The 17,000-nt window shown below is 32.5% G+C and overlaps 1 protein-coding gene across 8 annotated transcripts in view; it reads right to left on the reverse strand.

Moving 5' to 3' along the window:
* The window catches only part of CBLB (Cbl proto-oncogene B), a 200,487-nt gene that overhangs the window by 29,436 nt on the left and 154,051 nt on the right, over window positions 1-17,000 (reverse strand). For 7 of the 8 annotated variants that reach the window (XM_039856929.1, XM_039856924.1, XM_039856926.1 and 4 more), the window contains 4 exons: window positions 6,709-6,855; window positions 3,331-3,428; window positions 3,085-3,216; window positions 443-583 (listed from right to left, as the gene is read on the reverse strand). In XM_039856929.1, the coding sequence (XP_039712863.1) occupies window positions 443-583; window positions 3,085-3,216; window positions 3,331-3,428; window positions 6,709-6,855 (518 nt within the window). The remainder of the gene's footprint in view (window positions 1-442; window positions 584-3,084; window positions 3,217-3,330; window positions 3,429-6,708; window positions 6,856-17,000) is intronic. The other variant, XM_039856925.1, reaches the window with a different exon arrangement.

The raw sequence follows: 17,000 nt of genomic DNA on the forward strand, positions 1-17,000 counted from the left end.
AATTTATCAAAATATTATGTTTTTGAACAAAATTATGACCCTAAGAAATATGTAGTAAAATTTTAAAAACTTATTTGAAAAAATAACTGCTGCATTCAGCATTGGGGGAGACGGTCTAAATTTTGTCCCCATTGCTATTAGCCCAATCACGGAGCCCTTCTGCTTCTATGGGACGCCTTTGTAACATGAGGGTGTCATTTGGACTGCATGATCTCTACAGCGCTCTTCCTAAATTCTATGATTTCTTATTGCTTTTGCCATTTTTGTAATCTTTTGGCATTCAACCAACCAACTGAGAAACCTACGCAAGTGCTCTTTTCCCCACGCAGGGTTTTTACTGCTCAGGAGATAGAAACCAATATACACTAATGCTTATTTGACAGTTAAATCTTAGAAATAGTTCTGCTTTCGTCAAAAGTTTTCCTTGGCTTTTCTCTCCTACCTGAAGGAAGAAGGAAAAGGTCCTGTCCTGAGGATGGCCGGCTACCGGAGCCAGGAGGTTTTGAATGTTCAATGAGACTATGCCTTGCAGGAGGTGGGGGAGGTGGAAGGGATGGGGGAAGGGCATCAAAAGCATCTTCACCTGCATTTAAAGAAAGGTTGGTATCAACAGCAGAATTTAATTAGTCGAAACACAGTATCAGGCCAAAGTAAAGATTGATTTTTTCTTGCTGCTTATAAAGAACTTCACCTGCAGTGTTTATCCAGCCATCCACCGACTTTGATAATGGGAGTTAATTATTTTGTGGGAGTGTTTGGAGAACAGCAATACAGATACACAAACACACGTGTGCGTGCAAATTTTTTCTATCTCCCAGATTTTTCTATTAAAAAGCAGCATTGAGGGTTATGAAACAGCTTATTATTCACCTGTAACCTTAAACAATTCTTTGTATGACAATAAGAATTCACAGTTTCTAATTAGAAAATCATACCATGCACAAAAATTTTAATGTCACAGAATAGATTATCTTTTAAAGTTTACTCTGCTGGATTTTAATTCATTAAAGCTAATGCTCCATATATTTCATTGTCAAAATATACAGAAAATGCACCTATAGGAGAAGAATATGTTTTTCTACTTACAAGATATCTCTAAAGAGGAACAGTTAAATATAGAACTATCTTTTGTAGTCCCAAAGCTAGTTACTTAAATTTGCATATTTCCCAGCATTAGTAACTACATAACACTGTAGCATGCTTTTATGTCTATTTTTCCCCTGCCACATTTTACTTTTCTACTCATATTTTCCCTTACATTAAAAATAAAGTTGCAATGTATTTTTGTAAGCAATCTCAAATATTTTGTGAATGAAAGTGTATAAACACGTACATATTCCAGTAATAAAAATTCACACGTATTTAAATTTACTGACTTAAAAGTGTAAACATGATGGTTTTACCACTAATCCAGCTTGCCTTGCAAAAAATATTGAAAATTTTCTCTAATGATCATGAATATTTTTCTAACTTAAAATATTTGAAGGTATAGGAGAGGGAGCTCTGTTATCATTCCAAACTTTCTTTAGCTATATGCTACATTATCTTATTCATTCAAATCCCTTTTCAGCCCTTAAATGTCAGGCACTGTGCTAGGCCCATGGGTAATTACCCATGGGTCATAAGGCCCTGACCCAAGGAGCTTAGATTCCATGAGGAAATCTAAGAAAAGTTCACAAATGATTCAAGGTAAAAGTCTCGTAGGTCCCACAGAGAGATGCATTCATTGTAAGAGGGAAGAGAAATGTCAAAGGTGGCACTGGGCAAGGTGTTATCAAGAACAGGAAGGTCTGAATATCAGGGGCTCAAAAATATTCATCAAACGTGAGGACAGTGTCTTCTAGGCAGAATGAATTATATAAATAAAGCATGAGATGTACATGAGGAAGGTGTGGTAAAAAAGACAGGTTAGAACATTTATCTGCATTATCCAACATGGTAGTCACCATCCGCATATAGTAATTTAGTTTAAATTTCACTAAAATTAAGTTGCACAGTTACATATGCAGATATATAGGTCCCTTACATCACCATATAAAGTTCTATTGGACAATACCGATCTAGATCATGAAAACTTAGGTTATAGGTCAAAAAAACCACTATATAGGAAGAAGTAGAAGGGAGAAAAACACTAGGTAAAGAAGGTAGTTAGGAGGATCTTATAATACACGTAGATGAGAATAAAGCACTGAACTACAGAAAGAACAAGAGAATAGAAGACAATGCAGTAGTATAATTGGAAACACTGGTTGATGGGGTTTGTGGAAAAAAAAACAAAAAGGTTATTTCACATTTCTAATAGCTTAATAATTCAGATAAGCTAATAAATGGACCTTCATCATGTTATATTATGGTGTCTTGTTATTGTGGAACTTTAAGGTGTATGGAGGTTCTGTCTTCCTCTAATAATAGGGTGAGGGGCTTCCTACCTGGAATTGATGAAATAAACACAGACACCAGCACTAGCTAACTTTAACATATATACACACATCTGTGTATACTTTGACATGTGTACTCACACAAACACACTACTGAACTTCCTCATTAAAATTTGAAAAAAAAGATTAAGATTCTTTGGATGTATTGTAGCTGCAATGATTATAAGACAGAATTTATTCTCAGCTGTCTATAATAAAATATATAATTTTTCATAATATGACTAGCTAAGTGGAACTGGATCATTTTATGCTAAAAGAAAAAGTACACATTCGTTAAGAATTGTACTTAAATAAAATCTCAGATGAACACTTCAAATGTACTAGAACATAAGTGCCTGAGGGGATGATCAATGTTCTCATGTTTTCTTTCTTTCTTTTTTTTTTTTGTAGACTGCATTTAGTACACAAAGAGATAATGATAAAATCCTGACTGACGACCAGCTATTTATACCATTGCTTCAATCATCTAAATGGAATAATGGTCACATAAACTTGAGAGCCACCATCACCTGAAGAATCCATTCTAATTCAGATAAATCCATAACCTAGTGAGTCTGCATTGCACTGAACTCTGCTTTCTGATAATTCTGATATTAACTGAAAGAGGCACGGTGGCTTGTTTGAAATTTTTTTTAAAGGTTTTAACCTAATGGAGGGATGAGAAGATCATAATCAGAGGGCGTCCTGTTGAGTGAAGAACCATGCTTTGGATTGTCCCGAGTTGGAGGCCGGGCAGGTGGTAATGGCACTGGATCAGAGGCTGAATCAAAAACATCTCCTAGAGGATAACACAAAATCTTAATGTATTTTCAGTACAACAATGGTATGGAATTTTGCCTTTAAATTCTGACCATTAAGATGTAGAACACAAAGAGAATATGTTTATACATACCTTTTACATATATGCCTAACTCAGGGATGTTTGATTTCTTCATCTCTGAAGATGTACCATGTGTTCCATTCAATATACAATGGCCATTGTCACAAGACCTAAAGCAGAGATCAGAGAACAAAATCATAAGGATAATTACTTTCCATTTAAAAGTCATTTGGGAGGGGTGGTGGTGATGGGAACTAGAAACCCAGCTCATATAATAAAGTTTGAAAATAAATATAATTTTCTTTTTTGGAAAAAGTACAATATTACCTAGATACTCTTACTCAAATACTTTTACAAAGCAGAAGTAAGCATCCCACTAAAGATAGTTTTTCTTTTATAAGTGAAACCAAAAATTACAGGGTCACAAAAATTGTTGCTATCCTAAAACACAGGTGTGAAATTAACATATCATTTTGGAAGAGTTCAATAATACTAATACTGTCAAGTTTCTGAAGAAAAAAATGTACGAAGGCAAAAAATATATAATAGCCCCAACGACTTCATTATTTGTTGATGGTATTTTAATATTATATTTTTATTTCTGTAATTTAAGCTTTCCTATAATAAACTGGAGCCCATCAAAGATGGAGAGTTATTAAATGTTCAGTAATAACACTAAAATCTGATAGGCATATTGAAAACCCTAGAGTCTATAGTATAATTTCACCACTGCCATGAACAAAACTCTAGCACTTCTAACAACTGTACAAAAATGACTTTGGCAAAAACCCTGGGTACACACAAATATTTTAATCTAGGTGTCTATAATGGAGTGTACTTACAAAATAAGAATTTTTGTTGTTGAAATCATACTATAAACACAATGGATAAAACTGAGGAATGGGAAGACAGCAGCAGAAAGAGAAGATACAGAGCATATTGTGTCTTCAGAATATAGCTGTGTGACAATGAACTCTGCTCATCAAGTTATTCTGCTCACAAAGAGCGACTGAAAGCAGAGTTTATATTTTACTTCAATTTACTCTGAATTCTTGGGGCAAAGTAGAAGTACATACATAATGGAGGAGACAGTGGATATTTGAATAGTTATTGCAAGAGTGCTTCATCTGAAACTCATTTCCATTCTCTCTGGTGGCCACATCTCTTCAAGGGGCCAGAGAGGGTTCATTTAAAAATAGTTATCATGTATTGAATTTTCATAATAATGATGGATTTTTACTGAAACTGAATTGAATTATTCATCTACTGTTTAACTTTTTCCACATATTGACAATTCCCTGATATTCCAAATGGAGGGGGGAACAGAAGAAAAGAACGTTTTTAAGCTTAAAGTGTTTAGTAGAGAACATAAGATACTTCATCCATCAGCTTTCAAAAACAAATTAGATAAAAAATTCACCCCAATTACGTTTAGGAATTATCAACATTTACTACTTCTCTATAGCTGTACAAAGATGATAATGATGGTCATAATTCAAATTTATTTTCATGATTTGGGAGGCCTGTCACCAAACAGCTCATCCAATACGACAGGACAATTAAAATTTAAAGTACTTAAATTATACCCTTCACTTCTCTAGCAATGAAAAATAATGAGATCCCATGAAGACCAAAAAATTTCATCTTGTTTTAGTTTTTAAAAATTGCTACACATTTGTAGGATCCATAGGAACTGAAAATTATAACAATTTATATTTAATGTAAAGGGACAAGTTTTTCTCTGATAAAGGTAGCAGACATTGGGTTCTTCTGTTTTAACAAATTGCCTCAGTTATTTGTCTTCTCAATGATAATATTTTAGCCACAAACATCTTAAACATCAGATTAGAAACATAAGATGTTTCTAATAAGTAGCAAGAAATGCTTTGGTTCTTGCTTTAAAGTAGGAAGCCCTGGACTGTAGAGTGTTAATAATCCTGGTTAATAATTCTGCAGAGTGTTGATAGTTCTAACCAAGATCATTCATTAAGACAGATCTCTGGTTAAAATGAAGATTTGCTTCTCTTTTTCAAGTACTGGATTATCTACTGTAAAATAAAACTCACAGAAAGGCATTAAAAAACATTTTTTTTTTTTTTAAGTTTTAAAAAGGGATCGCTCCATGGATAAAATGCTTTCCATTGATTGACTTGACTCAGAAGGAAATGGTACACTAAGTAAAGAGGACACAGATGACTGAAGTGTTCAATGGCTCACCTATCTCTCAAACAAGGAGATACTGGCAGGCAGAAGTCTGGGCTACCAGCGGTGAGCACTATTCTATGTTCCCAGCTTAGCTCCAGGGATGTTATTATACAAAGTAAACTGGAACTTAGAAAGCAAGTTTTAAAACTGAGATTTCACTTATTGAGTAACTCATATGTCAGCCTGATAAAAAATAAACAGAAAAATATTATTAGATTATGGTATACTAATTCGATAAATGCAGAATCATCCTTCTACCTAAAGACAAACTAATATTTCAATATACATCACCCATTTTTGGTAACTCAAATACTTCAATGAGGCTGCCACTTCATTGAGATCAAGGATGTCTCCATTATAGTGAAAATAAACCACTGACAAGAAGAAAACACTATTCTTTATATTCTTATTTGATAAAAGCAAAAGTAAAATAGGTAAGTACCTGATAAAAAAAAGTTAAAGGCTCTCTATTTGTTCCACTGATCAATGTGTCTGTTTTTATGCCAGCACCATGCTGTTTTCATTACTATAGATTTATAGTATAGTTTGGTATCAGTGCCAGGTGGGTACTAGACTAATTGAGGGGATCACTTTGTAAATTACATAAACATCTAACCACTATGCTATACACTTGAAACTAATATAAAATAATAATGTCAACTGTAATTGAAAAATAAAAAAATAAAATGATTTGAAAAAAACAGTTAAGGGAAACATTGTTTTTTAACTTCTTCATGAGCTGAATAGAAGTAGGTAGCACATCAAGAAAGGAAATGAATATAAATTATACTAATCTTTACATCATGAAGAAAAATTCTAAGGAAGGTTGGCATAATACCTTAGTTTCTAAGTACTATTTTTTCTTCATGAGATTTGTACTTAGAACTGATAAAATGAATTGAAAATAGTTTATTGAATATTCACGAATTAATCACCATGTAACCTATAGCCAAGTTTTATCAGAGTATAATTTGTTACATTTTTTAGGAGAGAGAGGCAACGAAATGTCCCACTGACTTACTAGTCAACTAATTTAGTCAAATGACTTCCTGATTCATGAAAAATCTGCATCTTTTAGTTTTCTCTGAAAGTAATACAGGAAATAATATATAAGCAGCAGCAGTTTTGGGCAAGAAAGCAAAGATATTTAAACAATAGATATGATTCAACGGCTTAAAAATAAACACCAGAAATGATAATGCTCATGCAGATGTGAGGTGATTAAAAAGCTGTACACGTTCTTACCTAAGAGGAGTTTTTATATTATGACAATGAGATGGTTGTGAATTCAGGGAAACAGGATGGGATGAAGGAATCTTGTATTCATCATCAGCTTCCTCTACTGAGTCTCTTGTTTTCTCAGAAAGAGAATTTGCTAATGGACCAGTACACCTAGCAGAGGGGAAAAAGAAAAATCCAGTCTAGTTTAAGCATAATAATTTAGAACCAGTAAGTCTGATGTAATATATTCAAATCAAAGAAGCTACTTGTGTTCATTTTTCAATTACAGGGTAACAAGAGGGCTGTTCTTATACTAAATACAAATGAAAAGGGTTTTCAATCTCTTGTTAATAAGACTATTGATGAAATATAAGAATTTTCATACTGCTGATTTTAAATGGCAAAATAAGAAAACTAGTAACCTGTCGAATGAAATGGTCTTGGAGTTGTAAGAGAAAATGCATAAAATTATTCAAAGCTACTAAAATATTAACACTTTGTCCAATTTAACTTAAATGGGTAAATTAAGATGGTAAATATATATGCATGGTAATTTTATATATTAATGAAATCTTTATAGAAAGATGAAACTTTCTCTTGTATTACCTATAGCTGAAAAAAATCCAATTTAATTAAATGAACTAATTCTTTCTCCTGTGAAGTTAAAATTCAAATCGTTATTTTTTTTTTCTGAAAACAACTAAGAACTAAAAATGACCAGAACAATTAGAAGTAAATAATAAGAGAACTGATCAAGTTGTTGAGGTACAGTACGTTATTTTTATGGCTTAAATTCCCTGGTTAAATCAAAAAAAAAAAAAAATGAAAATGAGTAAAATGATCACCTAATATCAAAAGAAATATTCAAGCATTTTAACAATCCATGAGAGTAAATAAAACACAGCCAAACAAACAAGCGGAAAAAAAAGAAAACGACCTACTGTTTTTCACAGCTGTTGCTACTGGAGTTTAATTTCACCTTTGCTAATAATGCAAGAGAAAAACACCAAAGCAGAAACACACAAACCTACCCTGACCAACTTTAGGACAACTGCCCAGTTTGCAAGACACTGGAGATACAGTGGGATCCAAAGCTTTTTGTTAATCATCATGAACCTCATGACAAATCTGTTCATTAAAATAGAATTTAAAAATGTGACTGCAATTTTGAAGCACCTTCTGTAGAGGGGGCAAGAGGCCTTTGGTATATTAGCCGTCAAGCCTTAAATAACTTTTTCATCTTGATTTCTTCTCACTAGTTAGAATGAAAACAATTTTAAGGGCTTTCTTTGTCACCATTACAAGAAGACACTGTGAAAAACCTGAAGGTTTTCAAGTTTCAACAATATATTGGAGTCTCTAGGAAATTCAGAGAAGAAAGAAAAATTTCTTCGAAGATTTTTTAAAAGTGTTATTTTTACCCATCTTTGGAGACTGTTTCAATAGGAATTTTTGATTCTTGTTTGGAGGACCTTGGAATTAAAATGACAGTTCATAGTGAGATGAAAACACAGTGATGCAGTGACAGAAAGTCCACTGTCAGTGCCCAGAGCACAAGCTAATGACCTTATGAATAACTTAAGGGTTACATCTTCTATGGTGTAATATTAGAAGATGCACATTACGAATGAAGGCCTGTGAAGATATGGACTGCAAAATGGTGACTTGATGGGCATCAGAGTGGGGATTTCAAACATTACCTTTCTACAAACTCTTATAAACATGAATATCAATTTAGCTAACTCAAGGACAAAGATGGGTTTTACTAGCAAGTAAGAAAAATATACCTTCTTTCTATGTCCCAACATACTTTAATTCATAATGAAACTTTTTTTCCTATGCAATTCAAACATATACTGTATAAAAGAAAAAGACATCAACCAAATATTTAGGAATGTTCTACTCTCTGCTTATTGTAGGTTACTTCCAAAGACAAGAGTTTTTAAAGCAGCACAGCATTATGTGACAAGAACAGATAATTTCTGAAATCACATCTGTTGTGGCTGATTCTATATTTTCTCTTCAATGATAAAGAACTTCATCTGAGTAATTTTCCTCTACTCATTTACTTTGCTGCAAATCAACAGATGGAGTATTTTTGAAGGAAATGAAAAGCAAAACAGAGAAGGCTGGATACCTGTCAGGGTAGGGGTATAGAGGAAATTCCTGTACCTTTTCCTCTGAATCTAAAACTGCTTTGAAAAATAAAGTCTTAAAAGAATAAGAGAGGAGGAAGGTACAAATAAGATAAAGAAACTGATTACAAAATACCAAAAAAGAAATCTCAATTCATGTAAAGGATTACAATATAATTATATATGTAATTATTTGTGGAATTTTTTTTCCTTCTTCACAAACTCATTCAAGAAGCGAGTTCAATTTTACTGGCAACTAAATAAGTGGTAAAATAATTATCTTAAGAATTTTCATTAGCTATCATGTATGTCTACTTTTCTCAATGGGGAAAATATTTAATTTTGGGATACAGGAAAATTTTCAGTTATTGATTTAGCTTATGGGAAATTTTTCGGATACTAAAGGAAAAAAATAGAGCAAATATATTTGGCTGGTTCCAAGTTAAAGCTGCCAAATAAACCATCCTACCATGTACATCCATCACTTCATTTTCTTTACATTACCATACATTCATGGTGTGTTCTGCACTGTGCTGTCATCCCTGAGTTAATACACTGATAATGCAAAAGGACACATACTCTCAAAGATGTATAGCCGTCTTTACCGCAACGTGCACCTCTTGTTAAATTCACTCTATGTTAGTTATTTGAGCCTTCAGTAATACATCCATTTTCTGCACGTGCACATTTGAAACAAACCAAGAATATATGTTCCAACGCTGCTCTTAATTAGTGATTTTTTGAAACTGAAGGCTTACAGATGTATTTCTCTACACAATTCTATATTAATGGTGTGAGGCATATAATCAGAGAGGTGACCTTCTGCATATCCTATTGGCTTTATCTGTATAACATACTTCAAACATCACCCAACCAAGTATTTTTCTTTCTTCATTTGAGCAATTCTTGATACCTAAATTAGTACATCAACTTTTCCAGAAAAAAAAGTGAAGTAGGAACATCCATTTTTGTTGTTTATATATGAACCTCTTGTGTCACTGCCCCACAAAACAGTTTTGAAATTTAATCTTTTCTATTACGTGTAATTTAATACATGTTTATTCACTGACATTATGTTTTCTATAAATTCATCTACATCTCTCTTCTATTTCTGTCTTGAATTGCAAAAGGCTTAAGGGTAGATCCTGAATCAACAAAGGCTTGGCATGGTACTGTCCAGGGGAATACGCAAAAGCTTTTAAAGAAAATAATGACCGGTGATTAGAGAAATACATGACCATGTTGTTAAAGGAAGAAACAATCATTTTTAGGATCCTTTCATAATCTAGAAAAGCATTTTAAATATGATATATTTTGCTTGTTTTCTACATGTAAGACTCATTATTTAATAGTATCCTAAGGCAATGTTTTAAAGAATATCTTTTATTAAAACTGAATCTTCGCAGCCTGACATGCCATGTACATCAGTCCATGTTACTTTTAACTATCTCAATCATAACAGGAAAAATACTTAATTCAGAGAAATCGCAGCCCAGAGAAATGGTAACGCAAAATATAGCTGTATTCGAAATGATGGCACATCCACCACATATGTCATTTCCCCAATATATTGAATAAGTTTTATACATACTAATTTTGAGGGTACATGACCTCAAGAAAAGTCAGTGTGGTATATTATTAGGTTTAACATAAGCTTTATCTGTAAGTATTTTCACTGACTTTTTGTTAAATTGGAGAAACAAGTTTTAAGTTACATTTTCAAATTAACTTATTCAGGACCAATATTATTTCTAACACTTATATGGGTCTGTTTTAGCAACCAAGAAGATAAATTTTGAGGAAACATACTTTTCTTGAGAATCTAATTTTCCAATACATGTTGAACATTAAAGACTTCATGATGATATTTAAAGGGACATTATTTGCAATTGTCAAAAAATGCAAACAACTCAAATGTTCCTCATTAGAGGAATGGATAAACAAATCATGGTGTGTTTTACAATGGCATACTTACTCTGAACGATAAAAGGAACAAACTACTGATACGCCTGGCAACATGGATGAATCTCAAACGTATTATGCTAAGTAGAAAGAAGCCAGACTCGAAAGGCTACCTACTGTATAATTCTACTTATATGACCTTCTGAAAAAAGCAAAACTATATGGACATAACTCAGACTGGTAATTTCCAGGGGATTAGGAGAAAGGGAGAAATTTACACAAGGCACAGGGGGATTTTTTTGGAGTGATGGATTGTTCTATATCTTGATTATGGTAGTGACTACATGACTATGTATTTGTGAAAACTCACATAAACTGTATATTAAACGGTGAATTTTACTGTATATAAATTATGCTTTAACTGGAAAAAATGCATTTTAAAATTAAAAATTCATTTTAACACATTTAAGATATTGCACATAAGCAAAGTTTACAAATGGATATGCTTAATATTCTTAGTGGCCTGGAAAATCACTAATTCTATTTGAGCCTGTGGAGAAACGTTAAGAGAAACATAAGAAATGCTTGACGTGGTGGAATACGTGAAGATGCCCTCACTTAATATGAAAATAATATCGCTTTCTAACCCTACACATTTTCTATCATTGAATCAATATGTTCATGGAAGAATGGAAACTATACGGTAGATTATGCCTCTATGAGACAAAAAAGAGATAGCATAAGAAATACAATGTAGATTGTATCGTTAAATAGAATCCAATGGTTCACATTTCTGTTTAAGGCTACCTATTTGTGATCATAAATCAGTTAGTTTTATGGTAAATTACAAGTAACAGATTTGTCAGACTACTGGGATTAATATTAATATCAGTTTGCATCACAGCTTTTAGCTGGAGAAAACGAAAGATTAGTGGAATTAGTGGCATTTCCCCACCCAAATTATAGCCATCCTCCAAATGTCATTTTCATGCAAAGAGAGATTATGATTCTATCTGAATTTAGAAATTATAATACTAAAATAAAAAAAAAGAATGCCCATAATATTTATTTTTTACCCTTTCCACACACTATTGCTCTTTCTGTTGAGGTCTGTTTAAAATGATATACTTGCAGCTCTCATTTCTTTTTATTAATGTGTCAACAAGTAGGTTCTAGTGATTTGCCACAAAACACTAGAAAACCTATGTTAGGGTAGTCAAGCCACTTTGCAGGAGATTTGAACAAAACTTAATTTTTTTTTCTGCATAATCTCATTGATTTATAAATTAAGTCCAAGTTTCAAATACTGAATCATATATCAGTAGGTCCAAACCAAATACACAAACATTTATACATGATACAGCAATGAAAAAAGAATGCCACAGCTATTATAATGCATAAATTGAAAAGGACTCATTCTTCACCATTCTTTATATATCACATCAATTGTTATTTACAGGGGACTGCCATCTTTGATAATACTGCACCTTTCCATCTACCGAAGGCAATAATGCACCATCTTGGCAAGTCTTAAAAAGATTTTCAGGTATTAAAACGAAGCTGTTTCAAAGACTAATAAAAAGTCTTTAATTCACGAGGGTTAAGAAAAAAATAGTAGTTCTTAATTACAGCTTTATCTTCCATTTAAAAAGTTTTCTACTTTTTAAAGTATAAAGATTCATAGTTAAATCAGCGATACTGATTTATTATTGAACATAAACTACATTAATTTAAGACTATAATACACATCGCCTACACAAATGCTCAGGTGAACAATAACAGAACATATTTTCCTGCTTTTTGGACATTAAGCATAAGAAACAAAGCCTGGTATGCACCATATAAAAAGATAAAAATGTCCATCAAGCACATTCTCCTTTACTTTTTAAAAATTACAATGAGATATTTAATAGCTCCTGTGGCTTAGCACTTTTTTCTTTTTTCTTTTCTTTTTCTGTTATTCACTCTCTACTTAAAAACAAAAAAAATAAAACAAAACATTCCCCCTCTACCATGAATTGGCCTATCACTTTAGTCAAATTGGTCTAGCATTATAGTTTTACACTTATCTCAAGACACTACACTCACAGGCATGTGCATATGCACAGACACTGATGTTGCTTGTGGGTGTGGACTTCTTAGATAACTTAGATAACTCACAGGAAAGTAGCAGTAGCTGAAGCTGCATTCAAGACTCCACATTTTTAGTTTGCTTTCAACCCAGTAATTCAGTATATAAAGGGAAATTATGATGATAACCAATAACCAATAATAATAGATGATCTTTACTAAAATTTTACTACACAGAAATGTTTTAAATATGTTTTCTAAAATATCAACAGGGCTTAATGATATAGTTTTCTTCAAGGTGATACTTTAAATAAATAAATATATATTTATATATAGTTCTTATATTGTTAAAAAGCTCACTGAATTGCATTTATATGTCTAAGAATATAACTAATCTACTAAATTTGGGCACAGGCCATGTAGAAATGAATTTATCAGCTTAATATAGTACCTACTGAAAAATTTTTCTGCCAAGTGTTTATATTTCATAGGCATTTGGTGATGTGACACCATGGACATGATGAACACACGTGGGCTGCGCTCATTATGCAGCAGAAAGCAATGGTAAGCCACTGCTGCATTTTCTTTTCTCAATCTTTATTTTTCTTTATCTTGAAAACCCTAAGATGAAACCATTCACTCATTCATAGGGTCACCAGGAGTTGGAGCTGACTTGATGGCACATAACAACAACAGAAATATTTACCTGTATACAATATAAAGTTTAAAGCTTAGATGGTACGACCAGCTATCCCATCCACATCTCTATTTGGATGTATGTGTGTAATAGGCACCTCAAACTCAACAGATCCATGTCTTAATTTTACCATTTCTGTCCCCTTTCCACACATGCTCCTTCGCTGATCTCCCTCACTTTGGTAAATGACACAAACCAGTTTCTTTAGCAAAAACCTATTTAAGTGTCATCCCTATCATACCTCACAGACATCCAGTCTATTAACAGGTACTGCTGGGTCAAAATGTAACTCAAAGCTGATCACGTAACTCCATCCCCGTCACTCCAGTCAAAGCCCATCTCTTACTGGTTTACCACTCCAGACGACTACACTCTCCACTTGTCTTCCTGCTTGTACTTCTGCTTTCCTAAGGACAATTCTCCACATAGCAGCCAGTGAAACTGTTTAAAAATGCAAACTAGCATCATGTTATAACACTGATCAAAACCTTCCAATGGCTCCTAAAACTAATGAAACCAAAGTTGTTATCATGGCCTTAAAGGCAATATATGATTTGGTTCTTGCATACCTTATTCAACTCCAGCCACCCTGCCCTTCTTGCTGTTCTTCAGATATGCCAAAGAGATTCACTACCTGTTTTGTACTTCAGTTCTGTTCATGCTCTTCACCTAGATAACCTCACGGCTTGCTCCCTTCTTTTTAGGTTTCTGTTCAACCTCATTTAAAGAATAAACCACCCCATCACTATTTATCTCCTTCCCTGCTTTATTTTTCCTCCTAGCACTACCTGACCATATACAATAGTTACTGGTTTCTTTTCTTTCTGTTCTCTTTACTTAGAGCACAAATTCCAGTGAGGAAGGGATTTTATCTTGTTCACACTGAATCTCCAGTCAGTACATGCTACTGAATGAAAATAAGAAAGTTTGGCAAAATTTAATCTCTATTCGTTGAACCTAAAATATTAGCAACCTTATCTGTTTAGAAAAATATATAACAATAATCAACACTATCACCTCCAACTAGAAAAAAGCCTTTTTACAATAATATGAATCAAGTAATATTGGTTCATGTGTATTTGAAGGCTTAAGATTAATATATCAAAAGTATAAAAGGTTGATTTCTAAAAGACAAGGCATAAGAAAAATATTCTTCTGAAAAAAGGACATTCCTCAGAATTCCAGAACATTATTTTACCTGGAGGTAATTATTTCATTATTACTTAACAATAATTCCTTTGCTTACTTGCCAATATCTTGTGTCAAGTTAAATATTTTTAACTGTTTCAAGTTTCATTTAGTTTAACTTTGAAACATCAAATTATTTCGATATTAAATATAATTTAGTAAAAATTTACACTACAAAGTAAAAATAATCCATATAGGGTTTTTTCATTCTCCCCTCCAAATTACCCACATTTCAAGCTTCTTAAAAATTTTATATTTACAGCTAAACATCGCTGGTATTAATTAAACAGAAACCATTTAGAAAAATCATGTAAGAAAAAAATAAGTAAATCTATATACAGTAGTATAATTTCAACTTCTATGACAATATTTTTAAAAGATAAATTCTATATTTTTCTAGATCTCAAGATAAGTTACACTAAGAATCACATAATTACGAACATACAGTTTTATAGGTAAACACTATCACAGAGTAGCCACTTATATCAAGTAAATGGGAATCACAGTAAAATCAAACAATTTAACAATTACACTTCAGTAAATAGTTACAAGAACATAGTACAGATTTCGAGGTAAATGCTAGCTTTGACATTACTGAATTCAACATTGGGGCTTTCAACATTTGTTAGAACTGCAAATGTCTATGTTGATTAGTAATTTGTAATTTTGCTGTGGCATGATTTTGAAACATGCACAATGAGTCTAACATGGAAACAGGTACTTGGAACATTCAACATCCCTATTTTAGAGAGTTAAATTTTGCCAAGACCACTGTTCTTTGTCCCCTCAGAGCTTAGGGTCTATACTCATCGTACTAAGGTTATAAACTCTCATGAGGTAATAGTTGAAAAAATTAAGAAAAGAAAAAAACCAGGGCACTAATCTAACTCATATATAATTAACATTACAGACAAGTAACCCTTAAAAGAAAAACACATTGCATAGCACCTAAAAAGTTGAAGCTCAAAATGATTTTGGAAATCATTTAAATAAATGGAGTCTTTCATTTAGCAGATGGAGAAAGTGAGGCCCAGAGAAATTACCTAGTTCAAAAACAGACAGATACTTAATACTGGAGTCAGGTCTGGGACCAAGTCTAATTTTATTTTAATGTTCACTTAAAAATTCCATGCTGGCTTCATACTAAATACAGTGCGTGAATGATGAAGAAAAACGTTTTTTCAAAAAATAACTGACAAAGGCATGAAATTATCTCTACAATATAATCTAACTCATGCAAAAAAAGTATTAAGAGAAAAAACATCAAAATGTTAAAACTCTGGCCACTGACATCTGGGATATGTAGATATCTTTATTTACATATTTGTTTACTTTTTTTTATATATTTCCTATATTTTCTACAGTGAACAACTGCTACATATATAGTCAGAATCAAAAAATAAATTGGAGAGGTAAACATGTCATTAAAAGCCAACACTTCTATTATTAATATTAACTATGGTTAATTTGCATCATGCAAAATAGAAAACTAAATTGCTGTTAAGCCTGCACTGCTAAAATATTTCTCTGGTTCAGTAAAGCAACTGCATTGTTTCTGAGAAAAAATATCAAGATTAAATAGGGAGAAAGTATACACATGTGCTCATACGAATGGAAGTATTAGAAAAATATCAATAAAATACATTTTACTATTAATTTGTTTCTTCTTACTCTATTTATAAAGAAACAGGTACTTAAATACAAATGAAGCAAACTGCAACCTCTGCCTCCTATCCCACTTGCCAATATGAATTTAATAAACAGAATGTAAAAACTTAATCTCTAATTAGCAAGTTTCATTTACTTCATTTTCTGATGTTCTCTGAATTATCAAAGGTAATTGAGTTTAAATGTTTTATTTCATATACATATATCCAGGGTTCATCTGAGGCTAGAATATCATGCTCTTACCTATTTAGAACCTACTACATAAAATATGTATATTTGTTTCCAACTTCTAGGTCTGTTACATACATGGCAGTTCTGAGAAAAGTTGCCACTGAAGAATGGTCCAATTAGTTTTGTTTCCTTACTGTTCCGACTCTCTCCTGAATGATGTCAAATTTCGCACTTTCTTTTTCTCATGCACTGCTCTTTTTCCAATTGTGCTACTCTCCATGACTCAGGAAATTTCCATCCTCTCTATAAAACAACCCTGACTTACAAAGTCTGTAATAACCTCTCCCCTCCAAGTTTCTATTAAAAACTAGCAGATTAGAATCATATAATTTAGGGCATAATTTTCTCTAGTGATTTCATGTATGTTAACTTTATTTCAAAGTAGACTGTAAATTTCTTGGGAACTGGTATCTAGCTAGCTTATC

This window comes from Pteropus medius, unplaced genomic scaffold (assembly GCF_902729225.1).
Source record: "Pteropus medius unplaced genomic scaffold, Ma_sr-lr_union100, whole genome shotgun sequence".
Classification (NCBI taxonomy): Eukaryota; Metazoa; Chordata; class Mammalia; order Chiroptera; family Pteropodidae; genus Pteropus; species Pteropus medius.